Source organism: Rhynchophorus ferrugineus, unplaced genomic scaffold (assembly GCF_030347505.1).
Source record: "Rhynchophorus ferrugineus isolate W39M unplaced genomic scaffold, kcgeb_rfMv2 rfM4, whole genome shotgun sequence".
In the NCBI taxonomy this organism is placed as follows: domain Eukaryota; kingdom Metazoa; phylum Arthropoda; class Insecta; order Coleoptera; family Curculionidae; genus Rhynchophorus; species Rhynchophorus ferrugineus.
Genome location: NW_027472583.1, coordinates 37,627,797 through 37,651,191, shown reverse-complemented (window position 1 = coordinate 37,651,191; position 23,395 = coordinate 37,627,797). Strand labels below are relative to the sequence as shown.

At 30.8% G+C, this 23,395-nt stretch overlaps 2 protein-coding genes across 6 annotated transcripts; one reads left to right on the top strand and one right to left on the bottom strand.

The window, feature by feature from the left end:
- The first annotated feature begins 13,785 nt into the window (after positions 1-13,785).
- On the top strand, positions 13,786-18,157 carry LOC143195050 (myosin light chain 1). 5 transcript variants are annotated; one of them, XM_076401900.1, is made up of 7 exons: positions 13,925-14,039; positions 14,464-14,731; positions 15,565-15,592; positions 16,622-16,930; positions 16,990-17,076; positions 17,192-17,250; positions 17,855-18,157. In XM_076401900.1, exons 2-6 carry the CDS (start codon positions 14,507-14,509, stop codon positions 17,215-17,217), a joined length of 675 nt encoding a protein of 224 aa, XP_076258015.1. In that variant the 5' UTR covers positions 13,925-14,039; positions 14,464-14,506; the 3' UTR covers positions 17,218-17,250; positions 17,855-18,157. The 5 variants fall into 5 exon arrangements, with proteins under 5 accessions (XP_076258017.1, XP_076258018.1, XP_076258015.1 ...); XM_076401905.1 differs by having other exon boundaries at positions 13,931-14,039; positions 14,505-14,731; XM_076401902.1 differs by lacking the exons at positions 13,925-14,039; positions 14,464-14,731 and adding an exon at positions 13,786-13,920.
- Positions 18,158-19,214: 1,057 nt separating this feature from the next.
- On the bottom strand, positions 19,215-23,185 carry LOC143195044 (uncharacterized). Its single transcript, XM_076401894.1, has 3 exons — positions 22,974-23,185; positions 22,194-22,689; positions 19,215-22,091 (listed from the first exon to the last, which is right to left on the bottom strand). Exons 1-3 carry the CDS (start codon positions 23,028-23,030, stop codon positions 21,226-21,228), a joined length of 1,419 nt encoding a protein of 472 aa, XP_076258009.1. The 5' UTR covers positions 23,031-23,185; the 3' UTR covers positions 19,215-21,225.
- Between the last annotated feature and the right edge of the window lie 210 nt (positions 23,186-23,395).

Below are 23,395 nucleotides of genomic sequence, written 5' to 3'. Positions count from 1 at the left end.
AATTTAATAATGAAAATGGCAATTTATTATTTTACGAAGTATTCTTCATGATGATCAACGTACATTTGCATGTGCTTGAATCAATATTCCTAATACTTTTTCCATTTTAAAAAGTCTTTTTGCGCAAATCGGAGCTGTATGGAGGATGACCTATTAATCCGACCATTCGGCCAGTCAAATTGATGGTTGTTTCAGCGAATTATTGAGAGCTTGTGTTGCCATGATGAGGAATAATCCTTCGTTATCGTTTAGCTTTTCGTATTTTATAAAGCTCTTCCGTTAAATAAATAATTATATACAACTCGGAATTCACTGTTTGAAGATGATTATGGTTAAAAAGGCTAAACTTCCAGTTGGAAAGTCAGATCGAGCCAGCAACACTTAACATCGCCAAGGCTCAAAATATAAATATCAAACCTCGTTCATCCATAACTGGTAACCTGTGTAGATGTTAAACACAGTTATAATGCTCCTTAGGCTTATGATTTGACATTTTCTACTGTTCTGATACTACTGATACTGAACATTCAGTTTTTAATTTTAGCAACACTTAACATCGCCAAGGCTCAAAATATAAATATCAAACCTCGTTTATCCATAACTGGTCACCTGTGTAGATGTTAAACACAGTTATAATGCTCCTTAGGCTTATGATTTGACATTTTCTACTGTTCTGATACTACTGATACTGAACATTCAGTTTTTAATTTTAGCAACACTTAACATCGCCAAGGCTCAAAATATAAATATCAAACCTCGTTTATCCATAACTGGTCACCTGTGTAGATGTTAAACACAGTTATAATGCTCCTTAGGCTTATGATTTGACATTTTCTACTGTTCTGATACTACTGATACTGAACATTCAGTTTTTAATTTTATAATCAAAGCAAATGCAAAAGTTACAAAATTTTTTAAAGGTTATATGCAAAATGGTGGGTGATTCCTTTGAGATAAGTTTTGGTTTATTGATATTGAAAAAATCATATTTTTCTATATATATTTATTATAAGTTTGGTACTTTCCGAACTATATTTTTAGCAAAAAATCGTAAATTGAACTTTATAAACTTTATAAAGAATCTAACAGTATTGCGACTATTTAATAATTTACAACTACATTCAATTCCTCAAATTATATTTTTGCTATCAGTTAACTATCAGCTAATTAAAATACCAATTCTGATTTATATTCATGAACTAAAAAATAATGTATTAGTAACTTTTGCCTTATATGAGTTTAAATTAATACTAAGAGAGATTAAAGAACATACTCATAACTTGCGCATATATTTAAATTTTATTAGTTAAAATTGACATTTTAAAGCAGTTTAATTTCAATTTTAAATTAATTGATGGTGATTGATCAAAGTCTGTTCAATTTTATTTAAGTAATCAACTAAACTAAAAGATTGCAATTATTTGTTAATTATTTTATAATATATCTATCAAGATTTCCATATTTACAAAATTACATTAAATTTTATATTGATTGCAGCTGAAAGTAACTTTGAGAATCATGTAGCATCTTTAATTTCATAATTCAAATTACTAAGATATAACTAATATTAAAATTAGTCTAAATTACAAACAAGATAATTAAATTATGATTGAAATTTTTGTATTAATGACTGTTCATCGAATGAATTAATAATTACATTCTAGTTATCTAAATTTAACTTAATTAATTTAAGTCTGAATTAACTAAATGTAAAATATTAGGTCTAAATAAATAAATTAATTAAACTTAACATAGTATATTAGGAATCTTAAATCAAATGCTACTAATTTCAATGAATTGACTTAAAATATATTTGATGTCTCCTTTAACTTGTTATATGAGATTATATATTTTTTTAATTAAATATTAGAAAACTAAACAATCTTGTTTAACTTGTATAGGCATCATGACTTAATAACCTCTAATATCGGAGAGACAATAAAATTACGAATTTAATCAAAATAATAGAGCTTTTCAAGCACAATTAAATTTTTTACTAAATATGTGATCAGAAATGACAGGCTGATATCCATTAAACGCTATTTTACTAAATTATATTAATTATAATTATTTAGATAATTGGCATACGTGTAATAATAACATAATTTATTATTCTAATATATTTTTATGATTATAATCATTGTGATTATTTCATATATTTATTAATTATTAGAAACATTCAACTTAATCTCATAAATATTATTATATATAATTAAGTATAATTGAATATTATTATTATTATAATTATTACTTGTTTATTTATTATAAATCAAAATTAGTTATAATTATTTGCAATAACTTAATTATTTGCGATAACGATAATTGTCATTATATCATCAAAAATGACAGGACTGCAGGGGCGTTCTAAGTAAAATAAATAAAATTACTTTCCGCTAGATATTTGTTTGCTTGATAATTTGCTGTTATCTAGAGATCTGGCAACCTCATAAAAAACCTGTTTAAACTTCGGGGTGTCAAGCAATTGTCCATTATTTTCTGCCATGGTCCGCTGATTATTCCAGATTTATTGTCCACCATAAAATATCGAAATAGTTTTCGAAAAGTTCTCGTAAACATATGAATGTTAGGCGCATGAATTGAAAACATTCCAAAAAAACAAACGAGACGTGAACCGATCATCATTCGATCCCTATATAGTGCGTCTGGCACGTTTGTTGTTTTATCAGGGGGAAACTGTGAAAATGCATCGATCCCAACGAGATATGTTCAACATCTTCTTTTAAAACAATCGAAAGCTTTTTAATTTCTGAGCCAACTATTTAGTTGTTTATCGCAGAAATAAAATACTTAGATAACAGCATTTGGTCAAACGAGGAAACATGTAAATGGGAAAACCTGTGAACCATCTGATCGAAATATATTAAACTAAAACAAAATGAGTTAGTAGTATATTTAGTCAAAGATGGTGCACACTAAAAAGTAAGTTTCTTGAAATAACTAAAGTTCCAAGTACAAAGTGCTTGTATATTGCGCAAGGAAAATATTTTACCGTATAGCGTTAGTGAGTTTTGTTGATAACTTTTAGGATATAATTGAGGAAAACCCAACAGTAAAATCAAAATAAATTACCTTCATTTTTGTTAATTAAAAAAGAGAGGAAATCTTGTAGCCAAATAATGATATAATTAGTTTCGTAGTCCACGACTGATGGGTGATATAAAACTGATAAGTTCCCATTCGAGAGAAACCCCATCCATTCGCTTATTGTACAGGGTGTTCAAATAAAATCGACCATGTCGATATAAAAGTTAAGTCTTTTCTATGATGAGTAAAATTAGAGAGAAGATAGGTTTGAGCATCCTAATGATAATTATAGAAGTTGTTAAGTTTTGATAGTGGTTATTTTTGATAAAATGCAGAATGAGTTTTCGCTTTTTTTCCTAACAAATTGGCAAAACTAAAAACACAAATATACTGAAAGAACCCGAGAGGGCCCTTTGTGAAAGTACTACCACTCAAAATATTCTGCATATATCACAAAGTCACCAACACGTCCGCCTATAACAAAAAGTAGAACGTAAAAAGTAAATAACAATGCATCTAGAGTTATGGCTGTTGACACAGAAAGATCTAGTTATCCGTGAAAATATCGCCAAAAATAACGACATATTTAGGACATAGTTATTTTTAGGTTTTAATTACCGATCTAAAATATGCTCCCAGCTTATTGCAGGTTGTTTTTTTCTAGATAAAGATGTGGAGAAAAAAAACTCATGGTGTGTTTAACGAGAAATAATTAAAAATAAAAACGCAATGTGAATGAATTTTGCAATGTGATAAAAATGAACATTTTTGTATACTTTCTTCTCAAATAAAATTTAATAAAATTATTTGTTTTTTTATTTATTTATAGTATTATGTTGTGTTAGTCAATATTTCATGCCTAGCCATTTGAAATAAATTATAACACAAGGTAAGATGAAAGTTTGAAATGCTTTTTCACACACGATATTTGGCAGATATTGTATGCCCCGATACTGATTGATTTGAAATTCATATAATGTACTTACCATAGAGAGAAAAAACCTAATATTAACATACCAGTTTGGGTTTATTAACAAGCATTCAACAATTGACCAGATCCACAAAATAACAGATGTTATTGAAAAAGCTTACAAAAGTAAAAAAGTATGCTCAGCCATATTTTTAGATGTAGCACAGGCCTTCAATAAGGTTTGGCATGAAGGCCTTGTTCATAAACTATAGAAAATATTACCAAAACAACACACCAAACTACTAAAATCGTACATTACAGCTAGAATGTTTAGAATTAAACAAGAAGAAGACTCTAGGGAGGAAGTGTACAGGGGCCAATGCATTATCTACCCTACACTTGTGATACACCATACATGGATAATATTACGGTGGCGATATTTGCCGATGATACTGCGATTATAGCTGTCGGAGGCAATAGTGAAGAAGCCATACGAAACATGGAAGTGACAATATAAATTATTGGACACAAGCTTGGAAAATAAAAATTAAAGAAAGTAAATCCGTACATGTTCAGTTCACCTACAATCAGACCGTACAAGCACCAATAACATCATTCCATATAGCTAAAATCTGCTAACTATCTCGGAATGAATCTTGATGAAAACTTCGCTGGAAGGAACATAAAGAAGAAAAAAAGGACTGGAATTTAAATATAGGAAAATGTATTGGCTAACTGGAAGATAATCACAATTATCAGTATATAATAAATTGCTCTTATATAAGCAAATACTGAAACCTATATGGACATACGGAGTTCAACTATGCGGATGTTCTGCAAAGAATAACATAAATAAAATTCAATTTTTTCAGAACAAAGTCCTGAAAAATATTATGGGCGCACCCAATTACTGCAGCACTGACTACATACATCGATACATGCTGATACCCAGAGTCAGTCAAGAAATCAAGAGAATTGTCAGGGATGAGTGTAATGAAACCTCATGAGAATATTGAAGTATTGCAACATTTCGATACCACTAGAACAGGACACAGACTCAAAAGACTTAAACCATCTGATCTTATATAGTGTTGTGTAGTGAAGTGCGTATAATAAAAATACAGCAGTGATATGTATAAACATTATTTCACCAGAGACTAAGATAGGGCCGGTGGGTCCTCCTAGTTATATACCTAGATTTAAGTTATCATAAAGACAAATTGTAGGTTAGTCGGAAACGACTAGTAGCAATGAAATAATAAAATAATAAAATAATGTATATGATGTATTTAATGTAGTAATATATACATATATATACATATATATATATATATATATATATATATATATATATATATATATATATATATATATATATATATATATATATATATTTATATTTATATATAAATGATGCTAATTAAAAATATTTTAAATTTCGAGTAAGGCAAGCAAATTATGATTGGCTATGATTAAAATTATCTTATGAAATCTAACTCGAATTGATGAATAAAAGGTTAATAATTTCAATTCATTGAATTAAAATGTTTCACGTGTCCTTTAAATTTGATTTAATTTAGATTTAAATCAGTACGTCCATGAATATATTACATTTTTTACAATTAAATATTCCATGTTCCTTCCTTATGTCGTAAAGGCAATAAATTGAATACTACTTAAAAATAGAGTCTATGAATCATAGTTACATTTAATTGAATTAATTTTAGTAAATTGAATATATAAGTGAATACGAATATAAATTAAATGTTTGCTGGCTTGATTAGCTCAGTAGGCAAGGTGATAGGATGATCCTCCTACTGTTGCGAGTGTCGCGGGTCCGAATTTTGCTGGGGAATGGTCGTAAAATTATGTTTGTGACTGTCCAACAAGCACAAGTAAATATCCGAAAAGTAAAATGATCCCTGTCACGTCAGAAACCAAGCTGTATAACACTGGATTTCTTCTGGTATCATTTTTAAGTTGTGTTGCATCACTTGCCAGTCAATGGGTTTAATGCCGAGGTACGTGATTCAGAGCACAAACTAAAAGCAGTAGGTCCAGTCCAGATAAACCGTAATTGGTATAAACGACCGTATGAAGGATTATACTGAAAATATTAGACAATATATTTAACCCAATTATATTTAACAATTTAATAATTTTGAAAACTATATTTTTACATATTTTATTATTTTTTAAATAAGCTGAGTTGGGTGTCTCCAGAACTATATTTGTAGTAAAAAAATATATTAAACTAACGTAAATGGGTCAATAGGCCTCTAGCAGTTGGGAATTCAGTCGTGTGCCAGTTTTACAAAAAGCACGTAGACGATTCTATATTGAATATTACAGGTTTTCCTTAACTAAATGGTACTCCATGATGGCTTCAAAGGAGCTTCAGCATAAGAGTTAAAGGCCTGGCTTTATATACGAAGCAGTTGAGGGGTTTTTAATGTTAACATAGGCCTGGATTAATATCTATGGACTTTTCTCTATATATTTACCTAACATTTAAAGTTTTACGTTGATGAACCAATTTCCGTGATACATTTGAAAGGAAAATATTTGTTACGAAATGGCAACCATCATAGAGTCACTTAATAATATTTCACTTAATAATTATACATAATATTGGTGGCATAATTCAAAAAATTCCCAAAATTCGCATTTTAATCATTCTTTTTAATAGATTACTTACTTTTTACTTCTGTTTACTATTTGAGTCACTCTACTACACATCAAATATCTTTTGAGATATAAAAGCTCATTTTAAATTCTAAATTAGTACATGAACAGACGCAAATTTGATCCAAAGAAATGTTTTGACACATATTACTACTTATGAGCAGTGCCAATTGTAGCAAGGATAGGAGTGTATATATCAACAATTAAATATATTGCACCGATATGTGAAACCACTGTGAAACCATCACATCACTACGCCTTTGTGCTTTAACAATATAGCATCTGATTTTAAGAAAGTTCCTGATAAATCTTTTTGAAGGTCATATAATTAGAAAAATGTATGAAAAAATTGATAGATACAAATGACTATTTTGCATATCGAAATACGATGACTTTTGATAATGACTCTGGCGATGATGAACGGTATAGCTCTAGTTGAATATTATCCCAATATTAGTTTAACCATTTTTTACATTTTACATACATTTACATCATTACACTTTTGCAAAGAAAAAACTAACCGTACCTAAGTGATACACTGATCAACAGTGATTTTGCTAACCAGTCACAAAATTATTAATGGCTTTGGAATAACAGCTCTAGTTCTTTTTTAATTTTAATTTTCAGTTTTCATATGACAATAAAAAGACAGTAGGTGCAAAAAAAGAAATAACAGGTATATCCTCTTAATTTAATTTTTTTATAATGTTTAGGTTTTATTATAATGTTTAATTAACGAAACTGAAGTTGAAATAGATAAAAATATGTGAACTTCAAATTCTAACATTTATGTACAACTTTTGAAACAATCTATTTAATTATTTGAAATATACAATCTTAAAAACAAGAGCTAATTTAGTACTTTCTGGCCTATATTCAAGAACAGTGTATCTTAATATACAGAAATCCATAGAGACCTACAAGATATGTTTCTGGATTAAATGCGTTGAAGTAGACGAAGTTTAAAGTTTATCATTTTTGTATAACTTTCTGTTGAAAAATAATCTGTTCCACTGCTGTTGCTACTACTGATAATAGGGAGTTCGAATCCCGCTGAGGCATGGTTACACATTTATGTTTGTGATTGCAGTTATTTATCAGTCTTATGAGGGTCTCTGAGGAGAAGTAAAATATGTCCCAATCACGCAAGTAACCAGGCCAGAGTAATACCGAATAGTTCCTGAAATGGTCTCTAAAATGATCATTCGTCGATTGATAGTCTTAATGCTAACGATCAGCCATTAAAAAATACAAGAGCTTAACCTGATTAATATCCATGTATAATTTTGGTTGGTCTTAGGAGTTAAGGTCTTATCAATTTCAAGTAGATAAAAAGGTCATCTTACATAACTTCGCTCATTTTTGCCATAATATACCTTTGTGATACACTTGTTAACCGACATCAAAAGAGGACGTTCGGCTGTACTTTTTTAATGTGTGTTCCCTGATGTCTCCATTAATTATGGTCCGATTTTCAAAATTCTTCTCCTGTTCGAAAGGGTGCATTTCCTAGGTCCCATTGGAATCAATTTAGGATCTGATGGAGGGAAGTAGGGAAAAATGAGATATACAATCTTTTCACATATTTTTTATCTAAAATAAACAGATATATATATATATATATATATATATATATATATATATATATATATATACATATATATATACATACATATATATATATATATATATATATATATATATATATATATGTATATATATATATATATATATATATATATATATATATATATATGTATATATATATATATATATATATATATATATATATATATATATATATGTATATATATATATATAAATATATAAATATTTTTATATAGAATATATAAATATATATATATTCTATATATATAAATATTTTATATATATAGAAATATTATTTATTCCGAATTATTTATTGTTCAATAAATTGATCCTTGACTTAATGACGTGATTGGACGGTCCTCCTACTGTTGCGATAGCCCCAGGCTCGAATCCTGCTGGGACATGATCGTAAAATTTGTTTGTGATTGTTTAATATTTGTGAATGTTCAAAGAAGGCAAGAGTGTAAAATCCGGCAAGGAAAATGATCCCAGTCGCGCCAGTAACCTGGCGTAGTAAGAGGCTGGGTAAGACCGGATGTCTTCTAGGATGATTGCTAAAGTTGGTCACTCGCCAGTCGGTAGGCTTAATGCTGAGGACCGTGGTTCGGAGCCCACGTTAAACTTTAGGCCCAGTCCAGATAAACCCATAGTTGGTAAAAGGAAACGTTAAAATATATTAAAAAATAATTTTAAAAAAGCTGAACTTAAATTAACACAACAACTCAACAAACATTTATTAATAGAAAAAGTAGAATATGATATTGCCAAAATAGTAGCAGATAAATTACATATACAAAAATGACAAATTAATATATGTAACATATACTTATACATAATTTTATATAATATATATGTATAACTGTACAAAATATAACTAAAAAACTCAAACTATATATTTGAGACAGAAAAGTCGCAATGCTAATTTAATAACTTATAGTTTTATTTCTATCTAACATATTTATTCTTTAAATACATGCTATGGAAAATTTATAAGTATCACTCAAATATATTTGCGCCGTGTTTATTGAAAGGAAAAACTATACAGAACTTTCTGTTAAATACACCTCAACACTAGTCCTATTAGTCTCCTCGCCATATTCAGTGACTCCAACGTTCTACTTACCCAAAATACTATTTTTCCAAAGAGTAAATAAATGTCACTCGTAAAAAACAAGTGGTTATTTTCGAATGAAACAGAGCTACGGCTAGTGTAACATTATGGAATGAGCAATGGTGATTCAATAGCATAGTCTAAAAGGTAATCACCTAGGCATTAGGGATTATTGCCAAAAATGTGCACCTTGAGGCGTATCCACTGTTGAAAAATTTTGGATGGTGCCGCGATATTTTTAGTTTTTATCCTAATTTTAAATAAGCAATAGCACAGGACCGGCCTATGTATTCCTCCGAAAAAATCACTTGAAAATGCCGTTACACTTGCATCAGTTTTCAATGCTAAATATTTGAACATCATTATTTATTAAACAAGAAAAAGCTAAAATTACCGTTTGCAGAAAATTTACAATACATTGATATATAATAGTTTATATTTAATTGTTTTAATGAATATTCAAACTTCTTATTAGTATTATATATAAAATATTGTAACCTATATGTAATATATAAAATATATATGTAATATGTTGCCCAGATTTGAAATGGCATTGGGTAAGGTTTCCTTTGTAGTATAAAATAAATTGTTATTAAAATATTAAATTTGTAATAAAAGTTGTAATGTAATAAATAATTGTAATCTATCAAATATTTATAGAATTTTTTTTTAACAAAATTGGATACTAAGAAATATATTTTTATAAGCTTCTTTATCGTATCCGGTACTAATCTACAAATATATTTATAAACAATTTTACTAAATCACGTTTCTCAATCAATTTAAAAAATTTGTTTTATCACTGCGTTTGTGTTCGTTGGTTTTAGGTAAATTTATTTTGTATATGTTTTATCTGTAGATATATTCTCTCTTATTTAAATTCTAGATGACTATTTTAAGGTTTTCTATTACTAAGAAATTTAATTATGAGCCATATCAAAACTTGAAACAAATTTGTAAGCTATGTGACTATTCTAAATTCCTCAGTTCTATTATGGTTGTGCTATTGATCATAAAGAATTTATTTCCTAATTAAATTTTTTAAATAAAAAGGTTCTGAATCATTCTTAGTGATCATCTGAACATGAGACCTACATTAATATAGAAAACCATTAAATTTTTTTTTAAATTTAACACTAAATCAATATTAATGCTTTACATCAAGTTTATTTTTGTGGTATAGAACAGGTATAGTAGGTTTGCTTTTTCTTACCAATGATAAGAAGACATTATAATTATCCTCTTAAAAAATCTATCTTAAATCTCATATATTGGAACTGTTTAATAAATGCTATATTTGATATAGAATGGATTTTCATATTTGAACTAGTTTAATGTTGCAGAAAAGTCATTAACATATTAGAAAATATAATTGTTCTATGTTTCATCACATACAAACGTCTGAAAACAGTTGCATGTTACCTGCTAAGCTACTTGACGCCTTTTATCAATTTGACGTTTGTTTCCATCATAGTCTTTCAATTCATTATCTTTAAACTTTTTTAGATATTTGCCATTGACATGAAATTCACCACTTTTAATACCAATAATTGGGCTATAACGGCTTCTAATGAGCTTCTAAAAGTGTTTAATGAACTTCGACTACAGATTCCTCTAAATTTGAATAAAAGTGAAGATAAAAGTAATGAATGTCAAAAACGGAATTCTGAGCGTTTTGGTTAGAATATGTATACACTAAATAGCTAAATAATTCTGGTTCAAAATATTTATCTACAATACTGGTCTTATAATATTGTACGTTTAACTTTTCTTAACATTAAAGTTCATTATATTTGCAATAAATTGAAATTACTTTGGTTTCGATTAAAAAGAAGCTTATATTTACCTAGAGATTGTCTACCAGCACTGTTCTTGTGTTTGGATTGCTTTATATTCCATTAAATTTTCTATATGTTTCTAATATGCCTATATTATGAAATTGAACTTGCACGTAATCTACACATCAGCAAATGCAAAATCTTGCGATTAAACTTGTTAAACGACAAAAGGTCTCCAAACTTAAAAAATCATCACCAGCACTTATCAAAATCACTCATCAACTTGACTATAACCTGTGCCGAATATTTGGAAATTGGCTGAACTTCGTTGCTTCGTTGGAAAGGCCATATCAAAAATAACAGTAAATAACTCGAATTGTAATATAAAAAACGTATCAGTTATTTGGAGGAAAATATAAATTATCTGTAGAAGCAGACACTAAAACATATAGAGGCCTACGGAATTCAGCTAAGGGGATGCTCTGCGATAAGTAACATCAATATAATATAAGTATTTGATAATAAACTCGTAAATAGTTTTGTGGATCCACCTAGATACGACAGGAATGATTATTTAAAACAAGGTCTTTGGATTCTGACTGTCATGGGGGAAATTAAGAGAGTCGCAACAAGACATGATGAAATACCCTAAACCCATGTAGATATCGAAGTGCTGCAACTCTCGGACAACACTGAGGTAGGACGCAGACTGAAGTGAACTCAGAGAAGGTTTATACTTTGAGAAAATATGGTATATTTGTGAGGATAATAGTAAAACCAATAGTTTTCTTGCCCATACAAAACGCCACTACCACCGTCATCAATAGTTTCACTGTTACAAATGATCGACAATGTTGTGGGTTGTCATATATTTACACATGAGTTTGGAAACTTATTTCGTAACTAAACATTTTCAATATTGATTAAAACTACCGGCCACCACTCTCAAACTGCATTTAGAACATATATAATGTATTAAAATTGAAGATAATATCTCGGCACAGACCATATTTTATACAGATATAGGTTTTTAAATAGATAATTTTGATTGGTAGGGATATTTATTCGGTAATGTTAAAATAAAGTGAACTATGTGTTAATTTCGAATCGTACGCAATCATAATTGCGGTCGAGTAAACATTTACTAAGAACATAGTTGATTTATGTTGTGACAGTTTATGGTAAAACACACTTTGTAAATTTATTTCACATTTGTTATTATTTAATAATAAATTTACTGTACGAGAAATTTCTTTACTTTTGTTATTAAGAATGCCAAGAAACTGTCTACTCTGATGGCCAACCAGAGACAGAAAATAATAATAATCGCATTGGTATGTAACATTTGTGTTCGGGAGTTCCAACGAGTTCGTGCACATCAAACACAACCACGACCAGTACGACACAACTAAATTGAGCCATTCCCCAGACGCGGTACTCCTATGATCCAGGAACGAGCAGCATTCCACTACTATCCGGAAATAGATTATGGTGCCAATCAGTTATAGTTAAAGAAAAACCATTCATTTGTGAAAACTGTAAGGCATTGAAATACAGCGATGAATCTACTGATTTCAGTAGACATTGTCAAAATTGGTCATACCATTAGATACGTTAGGTTCATTTGCTTCTGAGATAGGAAATAATTCTAATCACTTCTTGGTCAAGGTTCCAAAATATAATAGTTGTTTCCAAATGACTTCCTTTGCCGTAAATCATATTGTATCCAATTTCAAGGTAACATAACATAAAAAAGATTTTTTTGGTAAATCCCAAATTTGTATTAGAAACTAGTTAATAAAATCTTAAATAATTGCAGATAAAAGGACAAATTTATCACTTACTAGGAGCACTGTTATTACCAGATACAGATTACCAATTCTTACAAATTTATTTTGCAATCTGGATACAGAAATTAATAGGCATCGTGCTCGCAATCCAATCCAACACTGAAAGATAACTATTATCGAAGATCTAGAAACCTTTTTTCGTCAAAGCACCGATTTCGTAAAAATGTTCTAAATAGTATTGAATCGGTATCTGAGAGCCGTAATATCATCTTAAGACATAATAAAACACCTGCCGGTGAGCACGCGTGGGTGTTTAATACACCGACAATCGACGAATTGTTGTGATTGTCAGACAAATTTGTTAGATAGATGAAGGTGATCCGACGCTCGCCTGTCATCTAATCTACATATAATATTTTTAATTTTATATAATAAAATTTGTATAATAGTTTAATTTGTATAATTTTATTTCATTATTACTTGAAACAAACTGGTTTAAATTAGGTTTAACGAAATATTTTTCAAAATATCTTAGAATTTGGGACTCTACAATGAATGATAGTTTTAATAGATTTAGTGATTAAAATTTTTTGTTATTGAATATTTCTGTAAAAATTAACAATAATTATAATACTATATACTGTTGTACTATATATATTACCACAATTATTATACTATAAGTGAAAGTATAACTATACCTATTGTTAATAACTCCTTTTAAAAAATACGAAGATTCAATCCGAATCTTTGTTAAACAAAGATTAATAGTGAATTAGAAATATTGCTTAGCAGCGTCGCTTATAAGATACGGTCCTGCTAAGTGACGTTGGCGTCGCGATGCCGGATTAAACGTCCGCCCGGGCCGGTGTCAGTTTCAGGCCGTTCGTCCTCGCAGCGCCATCTACAAAATATAAAACACCATCCTCTCTTCACGCCCGGCTCCACTTCTGGTTTCCACTGTCAAGCAAGTCACCAGTCAGACCAGACACAATGGTAAGTCCATTTTCTCGCCCTTTGTACAGTGTCGGCTCGCGTCCGTGTCCATCACCTTATCCAATACGACCCGCGATATTTTCCGTGTGATTTTTCCGATTTTCCCTTCGGTGCAAACGGTACGTACGAGCGGAGAAGATTTTTTATATATTTCAAGAAAAAGGAACGGGGTTTTAAATCCACATATCTGCATTAATGCATCTCATGGGTCATCACCATTTATGACACATCATTCTACATACGTTTAGTTGCACCAATATTCTACAGTTTCGTGATTCACCATTTTTACCATAAATTGAAAGTAGTCTCGTGTAGTTGTGGTTATATAACATTTCGTATAAATTTAAATTATGCATCACAGTGGTATATAATTTTTTCATCAATTATAAGCTAGTTTCATTACTTGCCATAAAATTTCCATTATTTTCTCTTTGCTCATATTTATCTTGAAATAATCTCATTAGTTCCATATAGCGACTTCATGATAATCATTCACATTTAATTCACTGGATATCTGGATGATCGTTAATCTCTGTCCGCCAGCGTCGTACCCTTTGCACCCGTACCAAACCATTTATCGACAGTCATGAGTATCGTTACTGAAACTGAAGCGGATACAGATCGCAAGATCTCCGTGGATATATCGGAGGATCTTCAGGATTTCATAAAAAAGGTCGCAGCTGAAATCGACGACCAACCGTCGTCCAGCTACACCAGCCCCCAGATACCTCTGCCGAAGATCAATATCGGAGAGCCCGTTTACGTCAAAGCCATTAAATATTGGAAGCGCAAAGTTTACAAATCGAAAATAGTACTGACGCCAAACCATCGCTTTTAAACTCTTTTAAATGCCGATTTAAAGGAACGTTTAAAAGTTCGCGATTCTTGTAGATGTAGTAATCGACCAGGAGGTACTTTAAAAATTGGTGAACAGAATATGTGTCGGTTGAATCCAAATTGTGAACTGTCTCATACCCAGTAGCCCCCTGTGTTTAGTCCTATTTGTTTTATGTGCTTTTTTTGTTATCAAAAGAAGAGTACAGTGATGATCTACTTTAAGTCACCATAAAATCTAATACATGATCAAGATTTTAAACAGGCTCTTTAAATTAATTTAAGAACCTCTTATGATATTGTTAACCACTATCAATTTTCTTCCTCTAAACAGAATAGTTATGTTTTGTGTCCTCGTTAAACAAAAAACAGGTCCAAGCTAGATTCATCACTGTTTAAAGCAATATCAACATATCAGCAATGGAACATTATTTCATTCGTAATTAATTGTATATATATAATATTCTTATATGTACTATTTATGTAACAAAAACAGAATTTAAAAAATTCATCAAATTCGGTCAAGCCAGGCCAAATTAAATCTCATATCTATGTCAGTACTGCAACCTATTTTGGAACAGTCCGTTTTGAAATCTATTTATATAAAGACTCCTATATTTTTGTTATTATTGGATCGGTATTTTGATATTGTTTATAGCAAACTCTATGTAGATAATATTCATATTTGTAACGTCAACAGAGTCTCACATTTGTTTAGTAATTTAAAATATTTTTCTCTAATATTATTATTTCCATATAAAATTCATCGCAAACATCACGTTCTAATTGTCTTTTTTATTTGTTTTTCAGGCAGATCTTAGTGCTAGAGACGTTGAAAGTAAGTACTTAACGTTTAAGGTTAGCTTGTTTTTCTTCCTTATCACTTGCGGCGTTACACAAGCATATCTTGCTTATTTCGAGACGGGCCAAGCTGAGGTTCTAAAATTATCCGGCGGTTCATATAAGGAAACGTAAACGCCCTCAGCCGACCGACTACAAAAATAGAACGGACAAACGAGGCGGCCGGGGAATGGAAGATGTTTTGTTTCGCTATCGTCATAGTAACCCAGATTATTTAATTGGGCTGTGACGAGTCCCGTTTTTTTTTCGAAAGCTGTCAACGTCACTTGAGAAATGGATGACGCGATTGTCTTTTATGACCTAATTAGGATCTTGTCAAATTCGATTTTTTTGACTTATTTTCTTATTTTGACGCTTATCAGATATAAGCACTAATTATTAGGGAACATTATTGATCATCACAATAATGATTACAAGACAAATTATATCAAATGGTAAATTTAAAATACCAAATTCAATATTAAATCAGAACTAAATGTGAAATGATAAATAAATTACAGCTGTTTTTGTCTCATAATAAACTGATAGTCTTTACAGCTTTGTTGAATTATGTATATGTCCAGATACACAACAAGATATTAGGAATTATTTAATAATAAGTTTTAAAAAATCAAAATGTTTTGAATTAAATAAATTCCTTGAAATATTTGTTTTTAAAGTATCGATATTTTACCAAAAAGTTTATGTGTTTATTTTTTTTTATTTAAAAATAAAATTATTACAGCAAGTGTTTCAAATATGTCGTTATATATTCTAATGAAAAGAAGAGCTTAATATCATAAATGGTTATGTCATGTCCTTCGTTTATCTTCTAAAAGTACAATTTCAAATATGTATTTCGTTATAAAAGCAATTAGCAAGATATTTACATTATATATTTTACAATGTAATTTAAAAAGTGTTTTTTAATACTTCCGAAAATTTCAATAATGTGTGTTTTAAAAATAAGTAACATACCCATCTCCATGTTTGCAAGAAAAAATAAATATATGTTTCTATTTTCTAGGGGCAAACTTTGTCTTCTCCATTTACGACTTCGAAGGTAATGGCACCGTAGATGCCGTCAACCTAGGTGACATGCTCCGTGCCCTCAACCTCAACCCCACCCTCGCTACCATCGAAAAATTGGGCGGAACCAAGAAGAAGAACGAGAAGAAACTCAAAGTTGAAGAATTCCTTCCCATTTTCAGCCAAGTAAAGAAAGACAAAGAACAGGGTAACTTCGACGACTTCCTTGAATGTCTGAGACTCTACGACAAAGAAGAAAACGGCAAAATGATGGCTGCTGAACTTGCACACACCCTTCTTTCTCTTGGTAAGATTCACGTTCAAATTTCTGCGGCAGGATTTTTAAATTGATTCGTCATTTTACAGGTGAAAGATTATCAGACGCTGAAACTGACCAAGTTTTGGGCGACTGCATGGAAAAAGAAGATGAAGAAGGTTTCATCCCTTACGAACGTAAGTATTAAATACTAGAAAATAGTTGTAGAGACTCACGATATTAAAATTATAGTAAATTTTTGAAACTTTTTTTGGTAGTAGAGGTATAAAATTTTTTTTCGATGATTTTCAGCATTCCTTAAAAAGATGATGGCGTAAGAAGCTATATTTAGTTTATTTTATGTATTTTATGTAAGTAGATGCCCAAGAATTTCTGCGGGCTTTATTATGAGAGCTTTTCATGCTTTTTAGTACTTTCTGCTTCATTAACAAAGCTAAATTTTTCAGCTGATTTGCATATTTGGTTTCCAGTTTTTCAAACAGCTTTATAAGAAATTACAAACCAAAAGTCTGCTAACTATCCTGTTATATGACTGACAGCTCAATTATATTACCCAATGACAATAAATTTCATTAAATATTTTGTTAATATTTTCCTTACAACAAAAACTATGAACAACTATAAGTGACAATACAACTATAAAAATAAAACTACATTATTTCTGTAACAGGCAATTTTGATGCATCTAAAATTAATGCTTATAAATACTACATTCTGAGGAAATATAACAAGATAACAAAGAGGGTTAACATGCCGCAAAAAAAATAAAAATATCAAAATTATCACACAGGTAAAATTGTTTCTTTGAATAATAACAATTTTAACATGAACATATTTTTTACATTTTATATGCATATCTTCACAGCTTTAGATGTTCGATTTCACTATGTATTGGTTCTTGTTGTGATACATCCAATTTTAAGGCATCAACTAACATAGCTGTGTACTTTCCAGTTACCTGAACACGTGCTGCTAATAGAAAAGGCAATAAAACAAATCCGACCTTTAGAACATCACAAGGCAGGCAGACCAGAAGTCAGCACTATTATCTCGAATGTATCCATCATCAGGGTTTGAATAATACCATCATTGCCGAATTTAATGGCAAAAAACACCAACGTCAATCAACCAACCATTAATTTGCCTATTTTTTTGCTCTACAAACAACTTTTCGTTGTTTACTTTATTTTATGTTCTTATACTTGTAAATTATCTTATTCATATTGTCATAAAAATAAAAAAGAAAAAACCTAATAACTGTTTTAATATACCTTAATTGTAAATAAGCTACATGTTTCTATGAAGTACCTTTATTTGAAAAGTATGTAGTAAAAATACACAAAAATAAAACCAAATGTTAAAAAATTAAAAGCTATTTAAAAATGTCTATATCTAAATTTATATATATTTGGTCACAAACATCAACGGGTTACGATTTATGGCAGCTCAATCTAATATTTATCCTCTTCTTTGTCTCCAAAATTAAATTTCAGAAGTTGTGACTTTCTCGAGATATTCTTTGTAGTCTTGGGTATGAATATTAACTTATTAACCAAATACTCAAATAAAAATCTTTTAACTTCACCATGTTTTATTTCTTGTATAGATGTTTCCTTAAACTTTCCTTTACACACTTTTTTATATAAAAGTGAAAAACATAAAACGTATCAAATAGTTACCTTTGAACTGTGTAACAATCTTTTTTTTTTTGGTTAGTTCCAGCCTAGTATATGTCCTTTTGTTATATAGCCAAAAATGAAAATTATTTATACTTATAAATATATTATAAATTATTTATTTATCACATTGTTACTAGTCGTTGCCGGCCCTATCTTAGTCCCTGGTATAATTCTATTAAATGCGCTAGTCCACACAAGATGAAATGGTTTGATACTTTGTCTGTGTTCTGTTCTGGTGTTTTCCGTTATAGTTGCCTATCTTTTTCTTGCAACTATCTTGATTTCCTGGAGATAGTCGGTACCTGAAGATCTCGGTGTAAGTAATCAATCCTGTAGTAACTGCTGTTGCACCTACAATACTTCTGACAACTATAATATAAATATAAAAAATATTTAAGTACTTATAATATATTTGTATACAAAGATATTCTTTATATTAATTATTTTATGCGTAACAGAAACAACAGGTATATACGATATATTATTAACTAGCTGACCCGACAGACTTCGTCCTGTCAAAAAGATTTGTAATGTGGCAGTTTTTGTGCCTACGTATTTTAAAAAATTCTCCTGAACAGAACCATCACCCTGGTGATAGGGCGTTGTGAATAAAAAATAATTAAATAAAACATATATAAGGATTGAAAAGTAAGTAATCGCTTTATTGTTAATCATGTGAATCATAATTATTATTATTATTATCATTATATTGCTTTGTGGTATACGATGTTTTTTGTTTGATTACCTGGCGCATAGATAAACAAATCTGATGGTTTTCCAACACGGAAACAGGCAACATACAATTGACCATGTGAGAAACATGGGTTTTCTAGATTAATACCACAAACACTTAATGATTGCCCCTGGGACTTGTTTATAGTCATAGCAAAAGCAAGCCGTCAACATGTCTATAGGAAATTTGCCATTACCAATGTCAATGAGTTGTTTAGAGAATATGTTTCCAGATTGGTCATTTTGCAACTCGACACGCATATTCTTGCTTAAATGAAGTACTTTAACATGTTTCCACAAATTGGAGGACTTTAGACATGCATTGAGTTCATCAGCTGGCGTTGATCGTGGAATCACTGGCAATGTTTGACGAAAATCTCCTGCTAATAAAATCATTGCACCACCAAATCGGTTATTATTGCTACGTAGATCTTTTAAGGTTCTGTCTAAAGCCTCCAAAGATTTTTTATGTGCCATCGTGCATTCATCCCAAACAATCAATTTACATTGCTGCAAAACCTTTGCCATTGCAGAGTTCTTCGAAACGTTGCAGGTTGGAGTTTCATTGCTTTGCATATTTAATGGCAATTTTAGTGCTGAATGGGCTGTTCGACCACCTTCAAGCAAAGTTGCTGCGATTCCCGACGAAGCGAGTGCAAGTGCAATTTTATTTTGTGAGCGAATTGTTGCTAATATTAATGAAATAAAAAAAGTTTTTCCTGTACCACCAGGTGCATCTAAGAAATAAATCCCTCCAGTTTCATCATTTGTTACTTTCATAAGAGTTTCAAATACATACTTCTGTTGTTCATTTAACAGTGGAAGATTTGTTTGAATTTATTCTTTCAAAGCGTTGAGATCATACAGTCTTTCTCGATGCAACTCTTGGTTAAAAGCGTCATGCATTGGACGATTGGGCGCGGTCAGGCCTAATTGAATTAATAGTTTGTTTGACATTATCAAGCACATGTCCTCAATTGAAATCAATGCTTCATTGTAAATTTCTTCACTGATTTGTATATTTGGATTTCCCATTCTATTCCGTATTTGATACAAAATATCATCACACATATAATCTTTGTACTTCATCCACAAATCAATTGGGTTTGATGGGAAGCATGTAGATATGATTATAGAAAACAATGTTCGTATTTGATGAGTGTGTGATGATATTACAGCATCATTGAGAGTTTGATCCCAATGAGCGCCATTTTCAAGCAATTGCAAACGTTGACAGGCTTCTCTGTAGGATCCACACAATTCACCATCAACAGTTCGTAACTGTTGGAATGATGTTGGGCCACGTACATTGACTAATAGCAGTCGTAAATAAAAACATTCATCATTGCTTGGATGTACTGAATAAATCCGGCCAATCGCATCGGTGGAATATACATCTGTATATCCTGGAACTGGTTTTCCTTGTTTCCGTCGTATAAATCTCCTTGAGGATTGATTCCAGGTATAATATTTTGGCATTTCAGAATATAGCAATGTTTGTGCGAAATCATCGTTTTGGCATGTCTCAAAAAAACTGGTTAATGTAGTAGATGGTGGCTGAGCAGCTCTTTGTACTGCGTTCTGTGCTGTAAAATACACTCTTTGTCCATTTTCTAAATGCACAGCTAAGTGAACAACAGAAGGGTGTCTCTCATGAATAGGAAAAGAAAATATTCGCCAAACTGCTTCATTACTACTGACATAGCGGCCCATTTGGTATTGGGTAACTTCATCATTAGAATTCTCTGCACCAATTCCAATCACAGCCATATCACTCCCTTTGGTTACATATTTGCAAATGTATTTAATCGATTTCACTGAATGGCAAGATTCAACGTTGATGTGTGCTTTGAATGTCTTTGATAAAATGGGTGAATATGGAACAATCCAACGATTATCTATTTCAATATCTTGTTAATTTAATTTGACAATTGTTGATTTTCCATTGTCTGCTGTCGATCTGCGACGATACAATGGATAACCGTCATTACCAGTAATTGTTTCCGATATTAATGTCCGTGGATATCGTTTTGAACATTTACCATCCATCATACACGGTGAATTTTGATTAAGAGTTCCACAGGGACCATGTATCATGTTTTTGATAACTACCTCATGCAATCCAGGATCTACTTGTACATTAGGGATTTCAGCTGATATCACTGCATCAACTTCATTTGGCCTTATCTTTTCAACCAACCAAACCAAAATGTGTGCATGTGGCAATCCTCGTTTCTGCCACTCCACAGAATACATCCAGCAGCGTGTCTCACCAAACACATTATGTTTTACGATGAAATTCATTAAAGATTTCAACTTTTGTCTAAAGACTCTGGCTGTAATATCATGACGATCAATGGATGATTTCCCAGGTAATAACTCCTGCTTAATTTCTATCCATTGCGGATTGCATGTAAATGTGATGAACAAATCTGCTGTACCATAATGACGAACATACGACATGGCATCTTGAGCATATTCGTGCATATGCCGAGGGCTTCCGATGTATGTTGCTGGAAGAATAGTCATCCGACCGACATTCTGTGCATTTCCATCAGTATTAATCGCATCTCGAAGGTGAATATACTCTTCAGATCGGAGTTTGGTTTGATTCAACCTGATGAATGTTAATCTCTCCGTTTCAATTTTAACATACATGTCATCAACATATTTGTGATATAATCGCCGACATTTCAATATGTGATTATCTGCATTTTCCCGAATCATTAGGCGGTATGAATAATAGTTCATTGAACTGACTTTTTTGTTGGTTTCAGAACCTGTAAACAGATTTTGTTTTAATAACATTCAAATATAAAATTAAAATACATAATATAGTGACTGAGATATTATCGCCATAGCTAAACTAATATTTTAGTTACCTGTAATGGGATTTATCATTTTTATTGATAAATCGTAGCCATCTTCACCTTGCCAAAATATAATGGGATATTGCAGTGCATCATATGAGCGGTGTGTTTCCTTTATAGGTTGTAATTGAAAATTCCGACGATGTAAAACAATATCACGGGATTCCAAGTTTTCTCCAACTACAACGATAGCAACTTCATCAATAGTTGGTGCATTAAAACGTCTTGTATGTTGACCTGCAGGTGTTTTATCAGCTCTGATTACAATTTTGTGATTATCGGATGGCATCAGATCCAGAGCAGTTTTAAACAATATAATCAATTGATTGTGTTGATGAAATAAAGTTTGTAATTGTTCTACAATAGACCTTTTTACTAAATTGTTATGTGCACAACGCAGATCAATTTCTTGTGGTGAATTGCCCATAAAATAAATTTGCAGGAATTTGTTGTCGCTATCTGACACTGGTAACAGTGAACCTGCTCTGTGATATATTTGCCCTTGTATCTGTAAATAAAAAAAATATTATGGTGTGGTATAAATTAATGGATTGTCAATGATCAAACTTAAATAATATTTGATCTTAAAAAGTATATATTTAGTTTTAACTAATATCTATCAAATATAAAATATAATAAAAGTGTCACTGAAACTGAATCACCATATAATATGATGACTAAGTGATATATTTCGTAATGATTAAGAAATTGAAGATTAGTAACACATCTTAACTTTGGTGACAGAAAATTTTGTTCGCTAAAATAATTATGAGTAACTGCTATAATACATACCTTGAAAGTTGGCATAAAATTTTCCCGAACTGCATTTGTTGCCCCAAATGAAGTCATTTGAAAGCAATTGTTATATTGTTGAATATGTGTCAAAAAGTGTATAGAATCTGTTCCTATTCCTGAAACCAATGAGTACAATGGTTCTGGTGGTGGATCCAATTGTATCAATTTCACTTTACCATTTGCGCAACACAATCCATTGGCATCGTTTTTGTATTTTAATGCCTTACAGTGTGAGCAAACCAAGTTCATAGAACCAATAACAACACATTGGTAGTTACTGTAGTCAATTGACCCATCGTAACTGAAAGCAGCTGGATTCAAACTTGCGCGATTATTAGTTGAATGTCGCGCTCGCGCTTCACGCGTTTGTGATATCCGAATTCTTTCACGTTCATTTCCGTCGTCACGTCCTTGTGCAG

What these genes read in the sequence shown, in the direction of transcription:
- LOC143195050 (XM_076401900.1), top strand. Translation starts at nt 14,507, where the DNA reads ATGAGTATCGTTACTGAAACTGAAGCGGATACAGATCGCAAGATCTCC. An exon ending in TAGTGCTAGAGACGTTGAAA is followed by an intron (nt 15,593 to 16,621) that starts GTAAGTACTTAA and finishes TCTATTTTCTAG; the next exon opens with GGGCAAACTTTGTCTTCTCC. An exon ending in AGGTTTCATCCCTTACGAAC is followed by an intron (nt 17,077 to 17,191) that starts GTAAGTATTAAA and finishes GATGATTTTCAG; the next exon opens with CATTCCTTAAAAAGATGATG.
- LOC143195044 (XM_076401894.1), bottom strand. Translation starts at nt 23,030, where the DNA reads ATGACTTCATTTGGGGCAACAAATGCAGTTCGGGAAAATTTTATGCCA. An exon ending in ATTTTATGCCAACTTTCAAG is followed by an intron (nt 22,690 to 22,973) that starts GTATGTATTATA and finishes TTTTATTTACAG; the next exon opens with ATACAAGGGCAAATATATCA. An exon ending in AATGATAAATCCCATTACAG is followed by an intron (nt 22,092 to 22,193) that starts GTAACTAAAATA and finishes ATCTGTTTACAG; the next exon opens with GTTCTGAAACCAACAAAAAA.